Genomic DNA, 26554 nt, shown 5'->3' with positions numbered 1-26554 from the left:
GCAGTTTGCTCTGTAAACTTTCACCTAATTCACAGGAAAAAGTTTAAGATAAATAAATAAATAAAGGAAAGGAAGAGATTGGAAAAGAACCAAACCATTATGAAATACAGATTATTAAATGCAGATGCTATGATTATCTATATAGATAATCCAAAGCAATCTGCAAATTATTAGAATTAATAAGAGGCTATAGAACGTTTGCCAAACAAGTCAACATTAGAAAGTCAATTACATTTCTCTTCACCTAACAAGTATGTGACATTTATTTTAAAAAACCATTTACAATAGCAATAAAATGGTATGGTATTTAGGAATAAATCCAACAAGATTTCAAAGTGTGTAGATATGCATGAATAAAACACTGAAAGACACTGAAGATGACTTAATGAGAAAAATGAACTAAACAACAGAATATTTTTTAAAAGCTTGCATTATGTATTTTTTACTTTTGTTTCATTTCACTTTCCTCTATCATGTTTGTGAACAGGAATACCCAATGTTATAAATACATAATATATAGAGACATTAATTCTCTCTCAATTGACCTATAGTACAGGCATGCCAATAAAAAAAAAATTAATTTTTAAGATGATCCTAAAATGTACATACAAAGAGGAAACGTAATAGAGAAGACATTCCTGAACATGAGGAAAATGAAATACAAAGGTATAAGCCTGGCTCGACCAAATATCAAGATCTTGAAATGTGTATTAAGAAAATATGTTATTGACATAGGCTAATAGTCTAATAGAACAATTGAACAAAATATAGTAATAGCCCCATACATGTGAGAAAATGTGATACAAGGCACAAGTAATATGGCAAGTCAGTTGATTTTTTTTTTTCCCACCCCCACTAATTGGTGCTAGGATAAGGCTCTCTTATGGGAAGAAACCAAAACACTCACTGCCATAATGTCGATTTGGACTCAAATCAACCCCTATTGGGTTTCCAAGGCAGTAAGTCTTTATCAAAGTAGGTTGCCCCATCGTCCTTCTGCAGAGTGGCTGGAGGGTTTGAACCACCAGCTTTCTGGATAGCGGTCAAATGCCTTAGGCACTGCACCACCAGAGCTTCTTCTTAGGGGAACAAGAATTAAAACTGGATCCCTTCTTCACATTGTCATGGGTCAAATTGTGTCCTCTAAAAACATGTGTCAACTTGGTAGACCGTGAGTCCCAATATTGTGTGATTATCCTCCATTCTGTAATGTGTTAGATGCCAGGGTTAGGTTATGTTAAAGAGGTTTAAGTTATGTTTGTGATGTTGATGACAGGGTTAAGGAGGGATGAATCACCTTTATTTAAGGCACCACCCTTAGTTCACAGACCTGATCCTACATAAGGGGAGTTTCCCTGGGGTGTGGTCTACATCACCTTTTGTTTTACAAGAGATGAAGAGAGAGAGAAGTGAGGAGGCTGAGACTTCAGTACTACCAAGAAATAAGAGATGAAAGCAGTGTATGCTCTTTGGACCCAGGGTCCCTGTGCTGAGAACCTCCTAGATCCAGGGCAAGACTGATGACAGGACACTTGGAGACTGCCAAGGAATGCCAGGCCCACAGATGTTGAAAAGAAACAAAGACTTTCCCCCTGATATGGTGCCTTGACTTTGGACTACTAGCTTCTTAAACTCTAAGAGAATAAATTTTGTTTATTAAAGCCCTCCACTTGTGGTATTTCTGTTATAGCAGCACTAGATACCGAAGACACACACACAGCTTTCCCTCAGTGTCTACAGGGTAGTGATTCCAGGGCTCACTGTGGAGACATCTGTGGATGCTCAAGTTGCTTATATAACATGGTGTAGCATTTACATTATACCCTACGCTTAACCTCCCATATCCTTTAAATCATGTCTCGATTACTTATAATACCAAATGCAATGTACATGCTATGTAAATAGCACTTTATGCTCCCTCTTAGCCTTTAAGGGGTTACTTTGACCAGTTAATTGCTTTTTTCCCAAATACTTTTGATCTGTGGTTGGTTGAATCTCTGGATGCAGAACTTGTGGATATGGAAAGGCAACTATATACATGAAAACACAATTGCAGATGGAGTGAGGTTGTTTTATAACTTTAAAACTTTTTGAAGAAATGTTAATATTCTTAGGACCTCAGGATAGGAAAAGTATTTCCTAATAAGCATTTCTTAAATAAGACTCTTGTTGGGTTCATTCACAAGCAGACCCTGAGAAAAAGATTCAAATACAAGTGATTTATTTGGGAGATGATACCAATATGTACTGTAAGGGAGAGAGGAAGTGAGACAGGGAAGGGAAGAAAGCCACTGTAAGGTGTGTTATCAAGCAAATTACCAGTTTGAATAATTGGATTTTAGGAAAATGCCACTCAAAGTGTGATCCACAGACCAGCACTGACTTACAAACTCTTTATTTCTCATCCGTGACAAGAGAGGTACAAAAAACAGAATATATTTTACATAGTGGCTAAGACACTTGCCTACTAACCAGACGGCTGGCGGTTCAAACCCACCAGCCACTCCTCGGAAGGAAGGTTGGGCAATCCTACTTCCGTAGTGATACTGCCTCGGAAACCCAAGAAGGGGTCGCTAGAAGTCGGGGCCAACTCGACGGCACATAACAACAACAACAACATTTTTAAAATAGGAGCTTGTATTTTTATGGCTTTTTGATTTGTTTTCATTTAACTTTCCTAGTAATTCATTTTTGTTATATTTTATAACAGTTTAAGTTCACAATCCATTGGAAATCATGATGATACTACTAGTAAACAACACTGATGCTTAAGTGTTTGACATAGTTTGTCAAGTACTAGTAGTATATGTCTTAGAGTTTATCCCAACCATACGGCGAGGAAACTGGGATATTGATCCATCAGAGATTCCAATCTCTGGTTTCTTTAAGGCTGTTTTGGGGACATTTACTTTCTGGCACATTTTGTGTGGCCTGTATGAAGGCCAAGCTTGCCTGTGTTGTCTCACATAGAATAACAAGTGTTTTGCAGTAAGCATTATTCACTAGGATATGGTGGGACACCAGGGTGTCTGCTACAAAGTCTGTCTCTCTCCTACACTCAAAAAAGAAAAACTTAGAAAACTTTGACTGCATTAAAATTAAGAATTGGTGTATATCCAAAAGTAGCACAAAAAGAAAGGCAAGACATAAATCAAGGTCTTTTTATAGCACATATAACCAATAAAAATACCAGTTAACAAGAACATAAAAAGGACCTCTACAAATCAGTAAGAAAAGGACAATATTGCAACAGTCTTTAAAAGGTAAATTTGTACAGGTTCAACAGAATGCATAGAAACATTCATGGCAACAATGTTCATACATATGTCTAACTGGAAACAACCCTAGTACTCACTTACAGAAGAATGGTGAAAAAGGCTATATTTGCAAAATGGAAAGGGATGTGCTCTAACTACCCAAACCAACAAGGATTAATCTCAAAATAGTACTGAGGGGGAAATGTCAATCATGCAATTCCAATTAAAAGAATGAAAATTAAAGAAACCAAGGAAAAAAATCTGTGTACGTATATTCCAAATCCCAGAAATCCTACAGAACAGAGTCAAACTACTCTATATGGTTTTATATTCTAGTCTGTCTTAGTTTGGAAGCTCTGCTGAAACTTGTCCACTATGGGCAATCCCAATACTAAAATGCTGGTGGCATCATTTACAGCATTACAGCACCATGCAAGCCACCACAGGACAACAAAGTGACAGATGAGTGGTGGGACTATGACAGGCTAGGGAGAAGGACATGGCGCTGTACTTCCGAAAATCCTGGTTACTGAAAACCTTTTGAGTATCAGTTGAGTACTGTCTGATGATATAGTGCTGGAAGATGAGCCCCTTAGGTTGGAAGCATTCAAAATATGACTGAGAAAAAGCATCTTCCTCAAAGTAGAGTTGACTTCACTGATATAGATGGAACAAAGCTTCCAAGTACTTTCGTATGTTGTAAAACCAAACGAAACTCATTACCATCGAGTCATTTCTGACTCATAGTGACCTGCATCAGGTTTCTGAGGCTGTAAATCTTTGCAGAAATAGATCGCCCTGTCTTCCTTCTGTGGAGCAGCTGGGGGTTTGAACTGCTGACTTTCCAGTTAGCAGTCAAGTCCCTTATCCAGATGTAGCATGGCATAAAATGAAAATAAACAGCTGCATACATCCATGAGTAATCAGAACATAGAATGTATGAAGTTTGAATCTAGAAAAATGGGAAGTTGTCAAAAATGAGACAGAATGCATAAACATTGATATCCTAGGCATTAATGAGCTGAAATGGACTGTTATTGGCCATTTTGAATCAGACAATCGTATGGTCTACTATGCTAAGAATGACAAATTGAAGATGAATGGCTTCACATTCATCATGAAAAAGAACATTTCAAGATCTAGCCTGAAGGACAACACTTATCAGTGACCCACATATCTAACAAGGATGACTAGTTCATATGACTATTATTCAAATTTACACAGTAACCACTAATGCCAAAGATGAAGAAATTAAAGATTTAACCAACTTCCATAGTCTGTAATTGATCAAACATACAATCAAGATGCATTGATAATTACAGGTGTTTGGAATGCAAAAGCTGAAATAAAGATCAGGAGTTGGAAAATATGGTCTGGGTGATAGAAAAGGCATTGGAGATAGAATGATAGAATTTTGAAAGGTCAATGACTTGCTCATTGCAAATACCTTTTTTCCACAACATAAATGGTGACCCTACATGTGGGCCTCATCTGATGGAATACACAGAAATCAAAGAGACTACGTCTATGGGAGGAGAATGTAGAAGCTCAATGTCATCAGTCAGAACAAAGTCAAGGGCCAATTGTGGAATAGACCATCAATTGCTCCTATCGAAGTTCAAGGTGAAGGTGAAGAAAATTAGAACAAGTCCACAAGAGCCAAAATATGATCTTGAATATATCCCAGCTGAATTTAGAGACCATCTCAAGAATATATTTGATGCATTGAATACTAATGACCAAAGAGCAGATGAGCTGTGGGATGACATCAAGGGTATCATACAAGAAGGAAACAAAAGTTCATTAAGAAAACAGGAAAGCAAGAAAAGACTACCATGGACTAAAAGGAAATTCTAGAGTTTACTCTTGAGCATACACTCTTACCTAAAATAAAAGGAAGAAATGATGAAACATAAGTGCTGAACAGAAGATTTCAAAGGGCAGTTCTGGGAAACAAAGTCTTACACTGAAATGTACAAATACCTGGATTTAGAAAACCAAAATGGAAGAACATGTTCAGTATTTCTAAAGCCAAGAGAATGGAAGAAAATATTTGAGACTCAAGTTGGAATACTGAATGTTTCTATAGACACAGGAGCTCTGGTGGTGTAGTGCATAAGGCATTTGACTACTAACCAGAAGGCTGGTGGTTCAAACCCACCAGCCACTGCTCAGAAGGAAGGTTGGGCAATCTACTTCCGTAGTGATACTGCCTGGGAAACCCAAGGAGGGGTCGCTCTGAGTCAGATCTGACTCCACAGCAGTGCGTTTTTTTTCCCCCCTGTAGACAAAATATTGAATGTCATAGGAATCATCAAAAGAACAAAGAATATACAGAGTCACTGTACCAAGGAGAGTTGCTCAACATTCAGCCATTTCAGAAGATAGCACATGGTTAAGAAATGACAGCATTGAAGGAAGAATTCCAAGCTGCACTGAAAGCATTGGTGTAAAACAGGGCTTCAGGAATTGATGGAATACTAATTAAAATGTTTCAACAGACGGATGCAGCACTGGAAGTGCTCACTCATCTATGCCAGGAGATTTGGAAGACAGCTTCCTGGCCAATTAACTGGAAGGCATCCATATCTGTGCCCACTCTAATGAAAGGCGATCCAACAGAATGTGAAATTTATCAAACAATTTTGTTAATATCACACACAAGTAAAATTTTGCCAAAAATAATTTAAAAATGTTTGCTGAAGTACATCAACAGGGAATGGCCAGAAATTCAAGAGGTCTTAGAGCTAGGGATGTCATTGCAAATGTCAAATGTATCTTGGCTGAAAGCAAAGACTATCAAAAAGATTTTTACCTATGTTTTGTTGATTATTCAAAGGCATTCAGCTGTGTGGATCATAACAAATTATGGATAACATTGCAAAGAATGGGAATTCTAGAACAATTAACTGTCCTCATGTGGAACCTGTACATAGACCAAGAGGTAGTCATTTGAACAGAACAAAAAGATACTGCATAGTTTTAAATCAGGGAAGGTATGCATCAGGTTTGAATCCATTCAGCATACTTATTCAATCTGTATGCTGAGAAAATAATCTGAGAAGCTGGACTATATGAAGAATAACACAGCATCAGGATTGAAGAAAGACTCATTAATAACCTGCCATATGCAGATAGCACAGCCTTGCTTGGTGAATGTGAAGAAGACTTGAAGCACTGATTAATGGATAACAATGACTACAGCCTTCAGTCTGGATTACCCTTCAACATAAAGAAAATAAGAATCCTCACAACTGGACCAATAAGCAGTATCATGATAAATGGCAAAAAGGTTGAAGTTGTCCAGGATTTAATTTCACTTTGTTCCATAATCAACACTCATGAAAGCAGCAGTAATGATACATTGCATTGGCAGTCTGTGGCAAAAGACTTCTTTTAAACAGTGTTGTAAAGCAAAGGTGTCACTTTGAGCACTAAGGTATCCCGGACCCAAACCATGGTATTTTCATTTGACTCATCTGCATGCAAAAGCTGGATAATGAATAAAGAAGACAAAAGAAGAATTGATGCCTTTGAATTATGGTATCAATGGAGAATATTAAAAACCATGGACTACCAGAAGAATGATCAAATCTATCCCATATGAAGTAGAGCCAGAATGCTCCTTAGAAAAGAGGATGTTGAAACTTCACCTCATGTACTTTGGACGTGTTACCAGGAGAGGGTAGTTCCTGGAGAAAGACATCATGCTTGGTAAAGTGGAGGGTGAAAAAGTAGAAGACTCAGAATGAGATAGATTGATACAGTGGCTCCAGCAATGGGCTCAAATGTAGCAAGGATTTTGAGGATGGAGCATTGTTTCATTCTGCTGTACATAGGGTCACTGTAAATTGGTACAGACTTGATAGCATCTAACAACACAGAGATTCCAAGGCCGTAATCTTTATGGGAACAGACTGCCAAATCTTTTTCACAGAGCTGGTGGTGGGTTCAAACCACCAACCTTCTAATTAGCAACTGTACCACCAGGGCTCCACACACATCGGAAACCAGGAAGGATTATATGACATACTGTCTTGGAGTTCATCCATCTATTTATAGCTACAAATGAAAAATAAAATAGTGGTTAACATGAAATGAAGGATGGTATTTTATTTATTTATTTATTTTTTGATGGAGAGGGAGATAGTATCAATGGTGAAGAACACACGTTATTGTTAGCTCCCTTCAACTCAGCCCCTAACTCATGGCACCCCATGCATACTGGGATCAGACTGCTGTGATTCATAGGGTTTTTCCTGGCTGATTTTGGGGAAGTAGATTGCCAGGCCCTACTTCCTATTCTTTCTTAGTCTGGAAGTACCACCACACTCTGTTTAGCATCATATCAACACTCAAGCCTGCCCGACACAAGTGGTGGCTGCTCTTGAAATGCATTGACCAGGAATCCCAACCAGGTCTCCCCCCACATGGAAGGCAAGAATCATCAGTGGCATGGTATTGTTTAATTTCTTAGTCTGGAAGTGGGAACAGATGTGTTCATTTCATAATTATTCTTTGGATTGTATGTTTCATATAACTATATCAATTTTTATATGAAACCTTTTATAAGAAAAACATTTTAATATAATGCAAAGATAATAAAAATAGTAAAATCCTTGGAATAAAATTTGTAAGGTATTTTTTTAAAATTAAATGAGGGTATCAAAAGAAAGTAATAAATGACAATTTATGTGCTGTTTCTGGGTAGGAGGACTCATTGCAATAAAAGGATATCATTTGCCCTTAAAAAGGAGAAGACTGCAAATGCAATAAAATTTCTGATGGAACAATTTCTGAAGTTCTACAAAATTATTCCGAAGTCTTCTGACAGAATAAATGGGTTGCAATAGCCCTGCGAACTTCGCAGAAGAATGACGATGAAAGAGAAGGGCTTGTTCCATCAAATATTAAAAAGTGTTATCTAAATACAACAGAGGGATGCTGTCAGAGTGGAAGCTGACAGCTGGCTGAAATACAACAGAGAGCCCCATGACAGTTGCCATGATATAAAATAATTAAATGTGGTGGGAAAATGCCATTTTAATCACTGGGGAAAGTTTTGGTTGGTCAAGTAAGTATCCTAAGAAAATTATAAAGAACCACAGTGAGATTTGTCTTTTATACAGTATACTTGACAGCACATAATAACAACAGTATACAAAATAGATTCCAGATAAAGTGATAACTATAAAAAGACAGAATAAATCATAAAATCAGTAGAAGGAAATACACAAGATTCTTTATCTGATCTTAGGGTAAGAAATATTTGTTGTGAACATGAAATTAAAGGGGAAAATCAGGTGGTCTAATGGTACTAGCTCGCTATCTGGGATGAAGACCTCCCAAAGATAGCCCCTTCTTAAGGAGTAGCTTCTGTGTGTCTTTATTGAGCTCATGCTCTAATTCTCAGTGATTAAAGCTTCCTTGTTATTGTGTGAAGGAGCTGTGGTGAGATAGTGGTTAAAGCATTTACCTACTAACCGAAAGGCCAGTGATTTGAACCGACCAGCTGCTTTGCAGGATAAAGATGAGACAATCTGCTTCCATAAAGATTTACAGCCCTTGGAAACCCTATGGGGCAATTCTACTCTGTCCTAAAGGGTCACAATGAGTTGGAATTGACTGGATGGCAACGAGTTGGGTTGGGTTGTTGTGTGACTTTGAGTTGATTCCAACCCATAGTGGCACTATAAGACAGAGTAGAACTTCCTCATAGGTTTGCAAGGCTGTAATCTTTATGGTCTCTTCTCCCACAGAGCGGCTAGTGGGTTCAAACCACCAGCCTTTCAGTTCGCAGCCAAGCAGTTTAACAATCACACCACCGGGGCTCCTTTATTCTTTCCACATTTCTGACCCAATTCCCATACTACAACTTTTGGTAGGTGGCTTCTCAAGGAAAAGTAACTATTAAGGAAACTTCAATTCCCCTTTCTGAAGGGGAGTTACCTTTGCAGTTACCTTGCATCTACATGTTTTCTTCCTGTTCTCTTACCTCAGAGGGTTCCAGAAGGGTGACTTTTTCTTTTTCTTTTTATTGTCTTTAGACAAAAGTTCACAGAGCAAATTGGTTTTCCATTCAACCATTTTTTCAAGACATTGATTTCAGGCCTCACGATATAACAGCATTCTTCCCACTCCCTCCCTGGTTTCCTATTTGTTTCTGTTAGTCCTTCTTTCCTATCCCTTCCTGCATTCTGGGCTTTATGCTGGATGAATACTGCCCTTTTAATGTTTTATGGTTTATTGTTTTAGAGAGTGCATACCACCCTGGTGTTATCATTCACCTTACAGGCCTATTGTTTGGCTGAAAGTTGAGTTACAGGGGGAGTTCAGATCCAGGACTGAAGGGTGTTTAAGGGCCAGAGTCTCAAGGGTTCCACCAGGTTCTGTCAGACCAGTAAGCCTGGTCTTTTTGATTTCGATGTCCTTTGTTCCATGTCCTCTGTCTTCTTCTGAATTCAGCTTGCATTTCTGAAAGTTCCCTGTCAATATACTGCTGCAACCATTTTAGGATTTTACTTGTGTGTGATATTAATGATATTGTTCAATAATTTCCACATTCTGTTGGACCACATTTCTTTGAAATGGATACAAATATGGATCTCTTCCAGTCATTTGGTCAGGTAGCTGTCTTCCAAATCTCTTGGCATAAATGAGTGTCTCCAGCACTGCATCTATTGGTTGAAACATCTCAATTTGTATTCTGTCAGTTCCTGGAGCCTTGTTTTCCACTAATTCTTTCAGTTCAGCTTGGAATTCTTTCAGTACCATTGGTTCTTAGTCATGTGCTACCTCCAGAAACAGTTGAACATTTATCAATTCTTTTTGTGTAGTGACTGTCTGTATTCCTTCTTTCTTTTGATGCTTCCTGTATCATTCAATATTTTGCCCATAGAATCCTTCAGTATTGCAACTCAAGTCTTGAATTTTTCCTTCAGTTCTTCCAGCTTGAGAAATGCTGAGCATGTTCTTCCCTTTTGGTTTTCTAATTCTAGGTCTTTGCACATTTCATTATAATCCTTTGTCTTGTCGAGCTGCCCTTTGAAATCTTCTGTTCAGCTCTTATTTCTGCATTTCTTCCATTCACTCTAGCTGCTCAACATTCAAGAGCAAGTTAGAGAGTCTCTTCCGAGGTTTTAGTTTTCTGTAAGTTTTAGAGATTAGACCCTTGTCTGATATGTGTTACCAAAACCTTTTTCCCAGTCTGTAGGTTCTCTTTACTCTTTTGGTGAAGTCTTATGATGCATATAAATGTTTAATTTTTAGGAGGTCTCCAGTCATTTGTCTTCCTGCTGTTTGTGCATTTTTAGTTATGTTTGTTAATGTATTTATGCCATACATTTAGGGCCCTTTAGTTTGTCTCTCTTTCTTCTTTGATGATCTTTAGCATTTTAGGTTTTACATTTATGCCTTTGATTTAACATGCATTAGTTTTTTTATGTGGTTAGAAATATGGATGCTGTTTCATTTTTCTGCAGTACATATCCAGCTTTTCCAGCACCATTTGTTAAAGAGACTGTCTCTTCCTCATTGAATGGATGTTGGCCCTTTGTCAAAGATCAGCTGTCCACAGGGTTAGTCTGGGTTCTCAGTTCTGTTCCATTGGTCAATATGTCTGTCATTGTACCAATACCAAGCTTTTTTGAATATATAGTAGGTTTTGAGATTGGTGAATGTGAGGCCTCCTTCTTTGGTATTCTTTAGTAGTGCTTTGCTTATTTGCAGTCTCTTTCATTTCCATATAAAATTGGTCAATGTTTTTTCCATCTCTTTAAAGAATGATAATGGAATCTGGATCAGGATTTCATCATATGAGTATATCACTTTGGGCAGTATTGATATTTTTATAATAGTAAATCTATCCATGAGTATGTACATTTTTCCTTTTATGCAGATTTCTTGCAGTATTTTGTAGTTTTCTTTATATAGATCTTTTATATCTGTTTAGATTTATTCTTAATACTTCATTGTTTGGGTGGTTATTGTAAATAGTATTGCTTTCCTGATTTCCTTTTCAGAGTTCTCTTTGCTACTGTATAAGAATATAACTTTTATATATTGATCTTGTGCCCTGCCACTTTGCTGAAACCTACTAGTTGCAGGAGTTTTCTTGTTCAGCTGCTGTGATTTTCAACATACACAGGATCCTATCATCTGCAAGTAGAAGTATTTTTACTATTTTGCCAATTTGATACCTTTCATTTATCTTTCTTGCCTTATTGCACCGGCTAGGCCTTCCAGTACAACTTTGGAGTGGTGATAAAGGGCATCCTTGTCTCTTTCCCTGTGTGTGGCACAGGAAATGTTTTTGGTCTCCCCAGCATTGAGAAAAATGTTGGCCATTGTTTTGTGCATATGATTTTTATTATGTTAACTAATTCCCCTTCTATTCCTATTTTGCTGAATGTTTATATCAAGAATGTGCTGGATTTTGTCAAATGCCTTTTCTACTTTGATTGATATGATCATGTGGTCCTTTCGTGTTTTATTAAGAGTAGATTATGTTGATTGGTTTTCTAATGTTAACCACTTTTGCATACTTGGTTTGGATCTGCTTGCTCATTATGTATCTTTTTGATATGTTGTTGAATTCTGTTGGCTACAATATTAGCATTTTTACATCTGTATTTATGATGGGTATTGCTCTATAGTTTTCTTTTTTAGTGTTATGTCTAGTTTTGGTATCAGAGTTATGCTTGCTTCATAGAACAAGTTATGAGTATTCCATTCTTTTTATGTTCTGGTATAGTTTGAGTTGAATTAGTGTCAGCTCTTTTCTGAATGTTAGGTAGAATTCACCAGTGAAGCCAGTAATTTTGGAAGCCTTTTTCATATGACCTGTTCAGTTTCTTCTTTTGAGATGGGTCTGTTCAAATTTTCTGTCACAGATTGTGTTAGTTAGGGTAGGTGGTTCACTTCTAGAAATTTGTCATTTTCTCTTAGGTTTTCAAATGTGTTGGAGTACAGTTATTCATAATATTCCATTATTATCCTTTTCAATTAGTTGTTGGAACATCACTTATTTTATTATCTTATTCATGTTACATCCATCTCCTTTTCCTTTGTGAAGTTTGCCAGTAGTTTGTCAATTTAGTCTTTTCAAAGAACCAACTTCTAATCTTGATAATTCATTCTATAATTTTTGTTTCATTTATTTCTAGTTGAATTTTTATTATTACCTTTCTTCTGGTGACTTTAGGACTTTTTTTTTCTGTTTTTTTAATTGTTGGAGATGTTGGGTTAAGGTGTTGATCTTGATGCTTCTGTTTTGATGTGTGTTTATTGCTATAAATTGTCCTCTGAGTACTGCTTTTGCTGTGTTCCAAAGATTTCGGTATGCTGTGTTTTTATTCTCACTTGATCCATGGAAATACTATTTCTTCTAATGTCCAGTAGTTGTTAAGCAGTGTGTTAATCCATTTCCATGGATTTGATTTTTTTTCCCCCTTATCTTCCTACTGTTGATTTTAAGTCTAAAACTTTGTGATCAGAGAAGATGCTTTGTAATATTTTGATCTTTTTAGATTTATTGAGGCTTGCTTTGTGGCCTAATTTATGGTCTATTCTGGAGAATGTTCCATGTGCTTTGGGAAAGGAATGTATATTGTTCTGTGTACATTTATGAGGTCAAGTTGGTTGATTGAATTGTCTTCTGTATCTTTGTTGAGTTTCTTTCTAGTTGTCTGTCCTTTGTTAAGAGTAGTGTTCAAGTCTCCCCTATTATTGTGGAGTTGTCTATTTCCCTTTTCAATTCTGTTAGTTTGATTTGTATATTTTGGAGCTCTTTCATTAGGTGCTCAGATAGTTATTGTGATTATGTCATCTTGTTGGATTAAAATCTTAATTATATAATGCTCTTCCCTGTCATTTTTGCTGATTTTGCCTTGAAGTCTGTATTATTAGAAATTAATATTGACATGCCCACTCTTTTTTGTTTACATTTGCTTAATATATCCTTTTACATCCTTTGATTTGTTAGCTTATTTTTGTCTTTGTTTCTAAGAGGTGCCTCCTGTAGACTGAATATTGATGGCTCATGTTTTCTTATCCATTCCATTCTGCTACTGTCTGTCTCTTGACTGGTGCGTTTAATCCATTTACATTTGGTGTAACTATTAATAGGTATGAATTTACTGCTGTTATTTTGCTATGTGGTTTTTGCAATGTGTGATGTTGTATGGATCACTGTTGCATATATTTTCTGTGCTAAGTTCATTTTGTTCACCAATTTTCTTATTTCCTTTCTTGCTGTAGTTTAAGTATTTACTGAGTCTTCATCATTTTCTTCTTTATTTTGTGAGAAGGTTTAATAATTTTCTTTGATGCTACCTTGTGATTTTATCTTCCCAAGTATAAAACACTATGTTCTATCTTAATATCATCTTGAATTCCTCTGCTTTGGAAATTCTGTAACTACACCATTTATTCCCTCTTTTTGCTTTGTAGTTTTCATCATTTACTAATTGTTTACAGTTTCCCTATTCCAGTCTTGTAGATTTTGTTTTTTATATGTCTATTTTTTTAATTTTAATTGTGCTTTAGGTGCAAATTTACAGAGTTTGTTTTACATTCAATGTTTCATGTACATTTGGTTTCACTCCCCAATTATATCCCTGACCCTAACCCACCCTCTTCTCCTCCCTTCCCAGTAACCCCCTTCCCTGTGCCCCTAATAGTTATGCAGCCCTGCATTTCTTCCAAGTGAATGTTGCCCCCCTGGTGCCCTATGGTCCATTGTTCCAAGGGATGCATCTCCCTAGAATATGTAGGTGCATCATCTTGGTTGATTTCTTAATTATGTTGTGTGTCTTAACCTCAGTTTGTTATGTGCCATTGTAGTTTCTCTGACTGAAGGACTTCTTTAGCATCTCTGGTTGGTCTGGTTTTATAATTTCCATTTATCTGGAAATGTCCTAATTTCTCCATCATAGTTTTGTTAGATACATAATTCTTGGTTGGCAATTTCTTTCTTTCAGAGTTTTGTAAATCAGAGTTCAGTTTTATTTGTTCTCTTTTGTAGGCAATTTCTCATTTTTTCCAAGCTGCTTTCAGGATGCTTTCTTCATCTTTGGTCTTGGAAAGTTTGATTATATCTTGTTGTTGATTTTCTTTGATAGCTATCCTATTTGGGCTTCATTGAACTTCTTGAATGCATTTTTCTGTTTTGCTTTCCATGATATTAGGGAAGTTTTTTCTCCAACCAATCTTTGACAGTTTCCTCAGTGTTTTTGTCTCTTTTTGTCTCTTTATGTGATTGATTATCATCACATAAATTATTCCTCTTGATGTCTCATGTAATTCTTAGGCTTTCTTCATTTTTGTCATTCTTTTTTATGTTTGTTCCTCTAACAGATTAGTATCAATAGATTTGTTATACAGGGTAAAGGGAGAGATCCTGGCTCTCTAGTCACTAATAATCAATGTGAGTGCCTGTGTAATCCTGGGCAAGCAGAGCTTGTTATGGAGTTCCTGCCTTAATCAGAACACTGCTCACAGTAATTCAAAATGGCTGTACTGTGCTGGGCCAGTTGGCAATTCACTGCTCTCTATGCTTCCTTGTTTGCTGTTTTCAGTTTCTTTCTCTAACTGATATTTGATCTACTTGCTTGTCCTTTTGTTTAAAGCTCTGGGTTGCAAGGTTATCATCTGTATCTGTTTCACTTGGTTTCTCTGTCTTTGTTGTAGAGGGTCTAGGTAGTATATCTGCCTAGTCCGCCATCTTGGATCTTCCCCAGAAAGGTACCTTCTTTCCACTCCTCTCCCCTGCCTTTCCAGGACCCTTCCCCTGTCAGTTAGCCTCTCCTCCACCCCTTACCTCTAATTTGCCTTTTTTCTCATCACTTTTAAATATGCCACAACTTCTCCTATGTGCAGGGGTTACTTTAGCCCCAGGAGATCTGGTGGTGCAGTGATTAAAGTATTTGGCTGCTAACCAAAATCTTGGTGGTTTGAACCCATTAGCTGCTCCATGGGAGAAAGATGAAGTCTGCTACTGTAAAGATTTTCAGCCTTGGGAACCCTATTGGGTCAGTTCTCCTCTGTCCCATAGGGTTGCTGTGAGTCAGCATCAACTCAGTGGAAATGTGTGTGTGTTTTTAGCCCCACATCCTCTCCCTGTTACTTCCTTGCATTTTCCTTGGCTTCATAGCCAAAATTATTTACTTGTCTCAACACAGTATCTCACCTTCTACCCTTAACCCACTGCAGAATGGCTTCTTTCTCCAGTGTTCTTCCTGAGCTACTCCTGCTCACATCCCAAGTAGCTTTCAAAACTCTAAATTCAATGGGCAATTTTAAGGTCACACCCTATTTCACATTTTAACAACATCCAGTGCTGTCGGCCAGCCATTTCTTGAATCCACCTCCCCCACCCAGCTGCTGTGATGACAACTCATATTCCTGATTTTCTAAGCTGCCCTTTCTGTCTGATTCTCAGTTCCTTTTTCTCCCCCTCCTCTTTGTGAAGGTTAGCATTCCTCTAGACTTAGTCCTAAGGAACTCTGGTGGTACATTGCCTAAGGTATTTGACTGCTAACCAGAAGGGTGGAGGTTCAAACCCACCAGCTGCTCCACAAAAGGAAGATGGGGCAAGCTACCTCTGTAAAGATGTACTGCCTCGGAAACCCAATGGGGTTCTCTATGAGTTGGAATTGATTTGACGGCAGTGTTTGAATTTTTGATTTAGACTTAGTCTAAGACCTGCTTCTTTCCCTCTCTCCCTCCATTACACACTGGCTACAAAAATCTATTCCCTGTCCATCATTTCAATTTCCAAACACTGGCCTCAATCTCATATATCCAGCTGCTAATTTACACCTCCATTTAGATGCTCTGTGTGCACCTCAGGGGGCTCTGGTAGCATAGTGCCTAAGGCACTTGACTGCTAACCAGAAAGCTGGTGGTTGAAACCCACCAGCTACTTCTTAGAAGGAAGGTTTCACAATCTACTTCTGTAGTGATACTGCCTTCGAAACCCAAGGAGGGGTCGCTATGAGTGGGGTCCGACTGAATGGCACATACCACCACCACCACGTACACCTCAGGTGAAAAATGACAAAAACTGAGCTCACCAGCTTCCTCTCCAAAACTAGTCATCCTCTAAAGGCTTCTTTTATGAACACCACTCTCATTGCCCGCCCCACAGCTATATAAAAGAAGAGCAGGAGTCTTCCTTCACACCTCCCCCATTCCCTCCCTCACCATCAAGTCACAGTAGTTAGTTTCCTGAAAGCTCTTTCTTTGCTCCTCTGCTCTCCCCCTGGGCCAAGCTCCTGTTCTCTCTCCTCAGGATGACCACAGTCCTCTCCTAACTACCTTTTTCCTTCTGCTCGTGCCCTCAGGAAGCTGCCCACAACACTCCGACCCTCCCCTCTACCTCTGTCCTCCTGATTTCTACTCATCACCTCTAACTTTTTGCTACTTCATATCCTTAATTTATCAGACTACATTTACTCTGTTATAATTCTCTTAGTGTCTTGCGCCTTACTTCAGAGACATTATAACAAATGTAATGAATTATGAGTGTAATTATTTATTTAATGTCTGTCTCCCTTTCCAGAATGCAAGCTTTGTCAGGGATTTGACCAACTCCCTCTTTCCTTCTCTCTCTCTCTCCCCTCTCCACATACTGGTGTATCCCCAGTGTCCATCAGTTCCTGGATCTTATTGAAGATTCAATAAATATTTGTGGAAAGGAGGGATGGATAAGGGAAGACATTGAGGTATCTCACTACTTAACAGCTTCTATGTATGTAAAGGCTCACAGTCAAGTGAGAAACTAGCAAAAATATTTGTAACCTTACAAGCCCACAAGACAAACTGAACAAAAATGGAGATTCCCTAAGGGAAATAAACATGAGATATAGAGAGCATGTTCAAAAGAAGTTATCAACGCAAATGACTGATTAAAGTGAAAAAAAATTACCTTCTTCAGTATTCTGAAAAGCCATATACACATCTGTGTGTATGTACAGAGAGGAGAGAGAAAAAGAGAGAGACACAGACAGACTAACCTGCTTACCACAAGGTTGGGTGTTTGAGTCTACCCTGAGGTACCTTAGGAAGACCTAGTGATATATTCTGAGATATCACCCCTTAGAAACCTTACTAAACACCCATGTGGTAACCATCATTTGGAATCACCTTGATGCTAACTGGTATGATATATGCATACACACAGATTTGTTGTTGTGGGCCAGAATCAATTCTGATTCCTAGTGACCCTATTTGACAATGCAGAACTGCCCCATAGGGTTTTTTTAGACGGTAATCTTTGTGGAAGCCGATCACTAGCCCTTTTTGTTCTCATGGAGACATTGGTGTGTTTGAACTGCAAATTTTTTGGTCAGCAGCTGACATATATATGTGTGTGTGTGTGTGTGTATACATACATACATACATACATACACACACATATACACATGTGGGAGCTCTGGTGGCGTAGTGTCTAAGGCATTTGACTGCTAACCAGAAGGCTGGCAGTTCAAACCCATGAGCCACTCCTCGGAGGGAAGGTTGGGCAATCTGGTTCTGTAGTGATACCGCCTTGGAAACCCAAGGAGGGGTTGCTATGAGGCAAATCAACTCAGGGACAGTAAGTTGTTTTTTTTTTTTTTTTTAATACTCATGTACTTTTTTTCTCCCACATATAAACACTTAATTTTTAAAATGAATAGTCAGTGTTGGCAAGAATTGGAGATTTAAGAATGTTTTGATGTTGGGCCACCCAGAATGTCACAGACATCCTGCAAGACAACTTGGCAGTATATGTCAACAGCCTTAAAAGTAGAATAGTTAATCTAGTTTGCTCTCTGAAATAATTTCCAGGAATTTATCTTAGGGACATAAGCAAAGTTGCATGTTGTTGTTGTTATGTGCCGTCAAGTTGGACTTGACTCATAGCAACCCCTCGTTGGGTTTCCGAGGTGGTATCATTGAAGAAATAGATTACCCAACCTTCTGTCAGAGGAGTGGCTGGTGGGTTTGAACAGCCAGCCTTCTGATTAGCAGTCAAATGCCTTAGACACTATGCTACCAGAGCTCCTCAGAGTTGCATACCAATACTTATTTACAAGGATGAGGTCAAATCAACTTTAATGCCAAATAATAAAGGACTGGTGACTATAATGGGCATATCCCCTCTAGGCAGCCATTAAAATGCATGGCCCCAAAGCACACTGAAGGATTAACAACAAGCCTGTGATTTGTTTAGTGATAAAAGATGATGATAACATAATATGCACATGATGAGTTAATTTTTTTTTAACTTGTGATTTGGGTGAAAGTTTACAGAGCAAATTCACTTTCCATCCAGCAATTCACATACCCTTTGTCCCATGATATTGACTACAATTTACCCCAATGCAACAGCTCCCCTCCCACTTCCTCCCCATAGTTACCTCTTCTCTATGTCCATCCATCCATGCAATGAGTTAAATTTTTAAAAAATAAAATATGTTTATGCATAGGCATAAAGATACTGGGAAAACATACAGCAAAAAGCAAACATTTGTTATCTTTGGGTATGGGGATGATGTGTGATTTAGTTCTTTCCTTTTTTAAACCTTTCTGGATATTCTTAATATTCAACAAATTCTATGTACCATGGCCATGAGAAAAACGAAATCTATTTTAATTTAACAATAGCAAACTGATTGCAACATATGGCCAAGGCTCTATCTAGAGAGGCACTGCATGGTGATTAAGAGTATATGCTGTGAAGCTCACAGACAGGTGTTCAGTTCCCTCTTTACAACTTAAGAGATGAATGACCTTGAGTAAGTTATTTCTCTCAGCCTCAGTTCTCTTATCGGCGCAAAAGAGATAACACACATTGGGCAGAGCTGTTTTGTGGCTTCAAAGAAATAATGTATGTGAAACTGTGATCAAAGTATAAGTGCTTAGTAAAAGTACCTGCTATTATAATGGCAAAAATATAAATAGATCTGGTAATCATTGGCATGAATCCATGACTCCCCAGGAGGTTCTCCCTGGAAGGTTGAGAAAGCATTTATTTTCCAGTGCAGATCCCTCCAGAATGTCCTAGTGATGGTGGATTCCAGCAGAAGGACACTGCCAGGAAGACTGGCCTACCTACAGGAGCAGGCTGTGCTCATTAGGGCAGAATGCTGTCATAGGTCATTCATGCACCTTGCAAAAACGGCAAGGAGGCCACATGTTCTGACCTCCTCTAATCTCACAAGAGGAAGAGAGGATTACCAGCAGTAACCCAAGGCCTATTACTGCAAGGCCAGACATGCTGCCTCCCTCCAACCCTTTCACCAACCGTTCCTCCCAAAGCACCCACCACCTCTCTCCTGGGTTCGATAATTCACTGCAGTGGCCACACAGAACTCACAGATTACAGGGTTTATTAGGGAAGCACCAGGCTACAACTCAAGTTCAGGAAGAACGCTCAGTCTCTCTCCCAGCCCACCGTCCCTCAGCCAACACTCTCTCACAGTCTCTTTCCCAGCAGTGCTGGTCCCTCGGTGTCTCACTCAGCAATGCGTTGTGTGTCTCTTGCATCTCTTTCCCAGCAATGCGTCTCAGGAGCACGTATCCCTTTCAGCAGCACGTCTTCCTCAACCAGCAGTCAGAAAGAGTTCTGCCTCCAGGAGGTCTCCTTTAGAGCCCACAGGGTGGTCAAACTAGCCAATTATAGCATCAGAACTCTAAGCACATGAGAGAGAGTGGGCACCTCCCAGAACATTGTTTTGTGCCACTCCCAACAGCAATACTCCAGGTGGACACCTTCAGCAATCAGGAGCTCCTCAGTTGCTCATAGCAAATCCCACCTTGGAGTTTACATAGACTTATGGGTAGAAAAGCCACACAAAGTAATTTACTACACTGCACACCTATTCCTCCAACCAAACTCAGTGCTGTGGAGTCAATCCCGACTCATAGCAATCCCTCCTTGGGTTTCCAAGGCAGTATTCTCTATGGAAGTAGATTGCCCAATCTTCCTTCTGAGGAGTGACTGGTGGATTTGAACCACCAGCCCTGTGGTTAGCAATCAAATGCCTTGTCTATAGCAGCAGAATTGAGTATCTGCCAATAGCAATTGTATGGCCTGCAAAACCTGAAATATCTGTTTGGCTGTTTATAGAAAAACTTGACCAACTTCTGTTCTAGGATAATGAGGCTGGGGAAATGAGATGGAAGGTAATCTTAAGTTCATGGCTTTTCTCTTCTGTAGTTCCAGGAGCTGTCCCTCTAGAATCCATCCAAGGGGGTCCCTTTGAGGAGAAGATCTATATCCAGTGGAAACCTCCCAATGAGACCAATGGGGTCATCACCCTCTACGAGGTAAGGTGGTCCATTCACGGCAAGTAGCTTAGCTTTATTCAAGTCACATCACTGTGAAGTTGGTGAAAACCTATTTTATGTGGAGCCCCAGTGAGGATATAAACATGGGTAAGATACAATTTTCCAAAAGCCTTCTGACAGTACAATGGGAAGAAAATACAAGGTGACAAAATTCAGCTGTCTTGCTATCCACAATGACAAAGAAATTTGGTTACAGCATGCACTGAGCACAGTGATGACTGATTCTTTCAGTAGCAGAGTGAGGATTCAAGAAGTAAGGTTGTCCTGACACAGAAGAGAACAGCCAAGCCCAGCACATGGTAGGTATAGTTCATCTAGGAAACCATAATGTACACCCCACCCCTATTTGTCCCTGAGCTTCTAAAATAGTCCCAATGTAATTCTCTACCCTGAGGATACAGGATCTTGATATTTAAATTACTCTGTGTCCAAGGTATATTATACTGTCATCCCTAGGAGGTAGTATCCAAAGTACACCCACCCAGCATTAATTAAACCCCATTGCCATTGAATAGTTTCCAGCTCATAGTAACCCTGTAGAACAGAGTAAAACTGCCTCATAGGGTTTCCAAGGCTGGAAATCTCTAGGGATGTGAGTTGCCTCCCATAGCAGCTAGTGGATTCAAACCATTGACCTTTTATAATTAACAGCCAAATGCCTTTACCACTGTACTACCAGAGTTCCTTTTGGCATTAATTAGCATTGCCAAGGCCTTGTTATATCAGTGATGGGGGAAATAATCTCCTCAGGCAGGAATGTATCCATTAAGTCAGGATAATGTGTTTTTCTGAAAACTTACAAAACTGCAGCTATATAGAAATTCACTGTACCGAACGAATACAAAAACAGACGACGACAACAACACAACTTCAACAACCAGATTTAGGTAAGATTTAACCATGGGGAGAAAGAGAAGATGCCTTTCCTCCTACCCTTATATCCTGACACATTATCAGCTTGCAATATGAGATATAAAAGAAAAATAAAGGAAAGCAGAGCATGAATGCTGAGGCTGGAAAGATGTAGCCTAGTATCCCACCTCTGCCATAATTTCCAGAGATCTTTGGCAGAGTCCTCCTTTTCCCAAGCCTTGGTTTCCACATCTGTAAAGTAGGGGTGGTAATCAGTGCTGCGGGGTTGCTATCAGGAGTCTGAGAAGCAAAAGGACACAAGATCCCCAGGCTGAAGCATGCATGAAAGGCCCGCAGCTGGGTGGAGGCCAATGAGTGTTCATGCAAAAATATACACCTACTACGTACCTGCTGAGAGTGGGCTGGGGGACAATGGTCCACCAGAAGGGAGGACAAGTTCTGGGAAAGAAAGTTAGGGACTGACTGATGAGGAAGAAACATTCAGGATGAATCAATGGACCCAGAATCTCTCAGAGGGAGAACACCAACCACCATAGACACCGCACTGAGAAAACACCTTCAGGAAATGCTTCTATCACTAACTCTAGCATAGTGCCTAAGGCATTTGACTGCTAACCTGGAGGCTGGAGGTTCAAACCCACCAGCCACTCCTTGGAAGGAAGGTTGGGCAATCCTACTTCCGTAGTGATAACTGCCTCGGAAACCCAAGGAGGGGTCAGTTGGGGCTGACTCGATGGCAAACAGCAACAACAACAACAACAATAGTACTCCTCAGAAGAGGAGCTAACAACTCCACTCTAGGGACTCAGGTTTCTCAGTTGAAAACAAGGGCAGTACTAAAACTTACCTTACATGCTTTCTGTGAGAATCAAATTAAATGTGTTTAGCACAGTGGTTAGCACCTAGAAACAGCATTATACACTGTCATGCTTATCCTCACATCAGTGAGGAAATTGAGACTCAGGTGAAATGAAAACACTAAGCCAAGGCACCAAGTTCATGTCTCTTGAATGCAGATGTTAATGTCTTGTGCTCTGCTGCTATTCAGTGTGATCCAGGGACTACAGCATCATCATCACCTGGGAGCCAGTTGGAAATTTAGCATCTCAGGTCCCACTCCAAACCCACAGATCCAAATCTGCATTTTTGCAAGAGCCCCAGGTGGTCCATATTGGCATTAAAGTTTAAGAATGCTGTGCTCTAGACCATACTGCTCTTTAGAAAGTTTCAGTCAGCAGTTGGTAGGAGGGTATGTCCTTGAGCAGAGATCAAGGGTCCCTCCCACACCAGGCTCAACCCAATCCTGCCCCAGACAGTAAGCAGGAGAAGCTTGCTTTTGAAGACATTTATAACAGAATACGTGTTTATGAGGCAATTTCCAGATTTAATTAGATGAAACCAATTTGATTTTTAAAATTAGGTTCTGGTTGTAATTTCTAGAGAGAAATCCATAAATTACAAATCACCCTCCTCTGGACTCAAAAAGCATATTTTGTTACCAAAAACAAAAAGAAAGAAAATAGATTAGCACAAATGGAAGAGAAATCCAGAGTTGATTGTTTCCTCATATGTACAGCCTTGTTGTCGTTGTTATATGTCATTGAGTCAGACCCGACTCATAATGACCCCTCCTTGGGTTTCCGAGGCAGTATCACTATGGAAGTAGATTGTAAAGATGTACAACCTTAGATTCAGCAAAGTCAAAAGACAAAAGACAAAGAGGTGAGTTGCTGTCGAGTCAATTCCAACTCTGGGCAACCTCGTGGTTGTTAGAGAAGATCTGTGTTCTGTACAGTTTTCAGCAGTGGATTTTTTCAGGATATTACCAGGCCTGTCTTCTGAGGCACCTTTGGTGGCCTCACAGTGCTGACCTTTCAGCTAGTAGTCAGACCCTTAACCATTCATGCCCCCCAGGGACTCCTTTTGGTTAGCAGGACCATACACATATTGTAAAATACATCAGGTCAAAGTAGCCTGCGAAGATTCCATCTCCTGCCCGTGAATCCAAGTCATAACTTCTGGTCTACTCCTAGATGGTCTGCCCCCCACCACATTGGACTGGCTTTGACCAAGTTTCATTCTGTCTCTGGGCTTCTATCCCCTTTCTTCTGCCATGATAGTGTCACACAGTTCCCAACTTCAACTGGGTAAGAGCCAGGAAAAGATAAAATAAATCCATGCCAAACTCACAAAAATCAAAGGTTATACTTCATTTTGGAGTCACTTTGCTGTTTAAACTTTGCCTATGGCCAATCTTCCAAAGTAAAGCAGTGAAGACACTTAAAGAAAACGAGCCAGGCCGGTGGCCCTGAGGGAGGAATGAGCTTGGTATGTTTGAAAAACAGAAGAATGGCCAGAGTGGACAAAATCTGAGTGAACACCGAGGACAGGGTGGTGGCAGGCAGGGTCAGGCTACGCAGGGCTCCAGCCATGGTACAGAGTGTGTGTTTCAGCAGAAGAATTGAAAGCCCTAGGATTGTTTTCAGTAGAGGAGTGAAAGAGTCAGATTTGTATTCTAAAAAAATCACCCTAGATCTTATGCCAATAATGGGCTGTTGGGGACATCTGGAAAATGCACCAGGAAGCAAGGGCATCCCCATCACCTATGACATCATGATGAGGGCTCAAGATATTTACTGGATTACTTTGTACCTGCTGGTAAATGGGAAAGCTTTGTCCCATCTGCCTTTTTCCTGATGCTCACCCAGTTCTCACAACCACTGTCCAATAACTAGCTCTCATCTTGATGAGCCCTCTGGAACCACAAACTGTCCGAGCCTGGGCCCACCCTTGCTAAGGGATGTTGTCACCCCAGGACTATGGAACATCCTAATTCTGCAGTGTCCTTGGCCTTTCCCCCTGCCCACTGAAATGGGAGCTCAGAATACTCACCAGATTCTATGGAAGCCAGCCTCCCATCAGCCACCACAGGAAGTATGAGGGTAAATTAGAACATGATTTCAGGTCTTTGTGGATTTGCACTTTAGCAGGAGATACAGAATGCACTTCTGTGATCACTTTCATAAGGGAATGACAGTGCAAAGAGAGAGGCCGTGTCACAGCCTGGCCATTCAGAGTGTGCTCAAAAACCAGCAGCATCAGCATTGTCTGGGAGCTTGGTATAAATGCCGAATCTTGGGCCCTGGTAAGACCCACTGAATCAGAACCTGTGTTTCATGTGCTCACTAAAGTTTGACAAGCACTGGGCCAAGAGCCATTGTAAAATTCCACAGTCCAGATTTATACTGAATTTCCAGTCAGAGAGATAAGGAGATGGCCCCAACCCCAAGGGAACTGATGGTCCCTCATGGCAGACACTGATGCGGTTCAGTTGATCAAGCAATGAATGATTTGGAGACTTGTTTGTTGTTGTTGCTATGTGCCATCGAGTTGGCCCCGACTCATAGTGACCCCTCCTTGGGTTCTGAGGCATATCACTACAGAAGTAGATTGCCCAACCATACAGACCTGAATTTGAATCCCAGCTTTTTGTCTCCCAGCTCTGAGACCCAGGAAAACCCTCTGAAGCTCAGTTTCCTCATGTGCAAAGTGGGGTCAACAGTCCCAACCTTGCTGGGCTGTTGGAGTCAAGCAGAGAGCATAATAAATCTCACTCACCCCACATCCAGTGTTCACACTGAGTATCTCAGCCTGTTAACATAACACTAACTCATAACATTTCGCAGGTTGAGAGGCATTGAGCTATGCCAGGAGCACATCTTCTCTGGGAAGAAGATTGGGCCAAATCGTTACCTTGCATTAACCCCCTAAAACCAGTTACCATTGAGTTGATTCTGATTCATAGCAACCTCATGTGTGTCCGAGTAGAAATGTGCTCTCCAGGGTTTTCAGTGGCTGGTATTTCAGAAGTAGGTTGCCAAGTTTTTTTTTTTCTGAGGTGCCTCTGGATGGACTCAAATCACAAACTTTTCAGTTAGCAGCCAAGCAACAATTTGCACCACACTTTGGGACTCCTTTTGACACCCATGATGTTGTTGTTAGGTGGTGTCAAATTGATTCCAACTCATTGGAACCCAGTGTGAGAGAATAGAACTGCCTCATAGGGTTTCCTAAGCTGTAATTTTCATGGAAGCGAATTGCCGGTTTTTTCCTCCCATGGAGCTACTGGGTGGATTCAAACTGCCAACCTTTTGGGTAGCTGCTGAGCATGTGACCATTATACCACTGGAGCTCCTTTTTAACACCCTAGCAGCATCTTATTGCATCTAGAAGAGAACTCGGTTCACCATGATAACCTACAGGCCTCCATAGCATGGCCCCTGCTTCCCTCTCCAGACTCATCTTATGCCACTTATGGCCTCTTCCTTTTCTTCAATGTCCCAAGACTTTACTGTTGCCCTGAGACCTGGTCACAGGCCTGGAATGTTTTTGATGTCTTCTGAGAGGGGAACAAAACTATGCTGCACAAGAAAGATGGTGGGGGTCACAAGAGGATATCAGCTGGTCTAGAAAGCTCTAGTCAGTGAAAACCTGTGGTCAACTGTGGGGTCCAAAGAACCGTTTCCACCGGGGTAAAGGGACTATACCATTAGCACAGCCTCCTGCACAGCCCTATTCTTCATTTGAATGAGATTTCAGAGTTCCCAAATCAGGACATGTACATGAAGGAGGGTGCTGTGGTCTCTCTCATCCTGACTTAGACCATAGTGACAACTGGAAATCACCAAAAGCAGACCATCACAACTGCAGACAGGCACTTATAGCCTGGTTGAGGTCACCAGGGAAGCAACCCAGGCAAGCAATTGTCTCAAAACTCTTCAATAAAATCATTTAGAGACAAACCATTCAGAGTTCATGAAAAATAGTAATCAATATGTGTTTCAATTCAATTAATTGCTCTTGTCTCTATCCAAAAATAAAAATCACACAGTTGAGGGAACTGGGCCAGAAGATGTTACACCAGCAACTGGGTTAATGAAGTGTGAAAATATTTAAAATTCAGACATGCAAAGCTTCCCAGTAAGCCTCTCTGTTTAGCAGTCAAAATCACCAAGTTTCTAATTACAGTGTATAAATCTGGGAAGCTTAAAGGGAATGAGTAGACCCTAATGAGGTAGGAATGGGTGTCT

General features: G+C 39.9%; 1 protein-coding gene across 1 annotated transcript in view; it reads left to right on the top strand.

Moving 5' to 3' along the window:
* Positions 1–26554, top strand: part of PTPRT (protein tyrosine phosphatase receptor type T) — a 557720-nt gene that overhangs the window by 34885 nt on the left and 496281 nt on the right. Inside the window, exon 3 of the mRNA XM_042783611.1 lies at positions 20461–20570. Within this exon, the coding sequence (XP_042639545.1) occupies positions 20461–20570 (110 nt within the window). The remainder of the gene's footprint in view (positions 1–20460; positions 20571–26554) is intronic.

This window comes from Orycteropus afer, unplaced genomic scaffold (assembly GCF_000298275.1).
Source record: "Orycteropus afer afer isolate SDZICR_OR568_19922 unplaced genomic scaffold, OryAfe1.0 scaffold00020, whole genome shotgun sequence".
NCBI classification, from domain to species: domain Eukaryota; kingdom Metazoa; phylum Chordata; class Mammalia; order Tubulidentata; family Orycteropodidae; genus Orycteropus; species Orycteropus afer.
The sequence above is the reverse complement of the archived record's forward strand: the minus strand, read 5'-3'. Positions and strand labels throughout refer to the sequence as shown.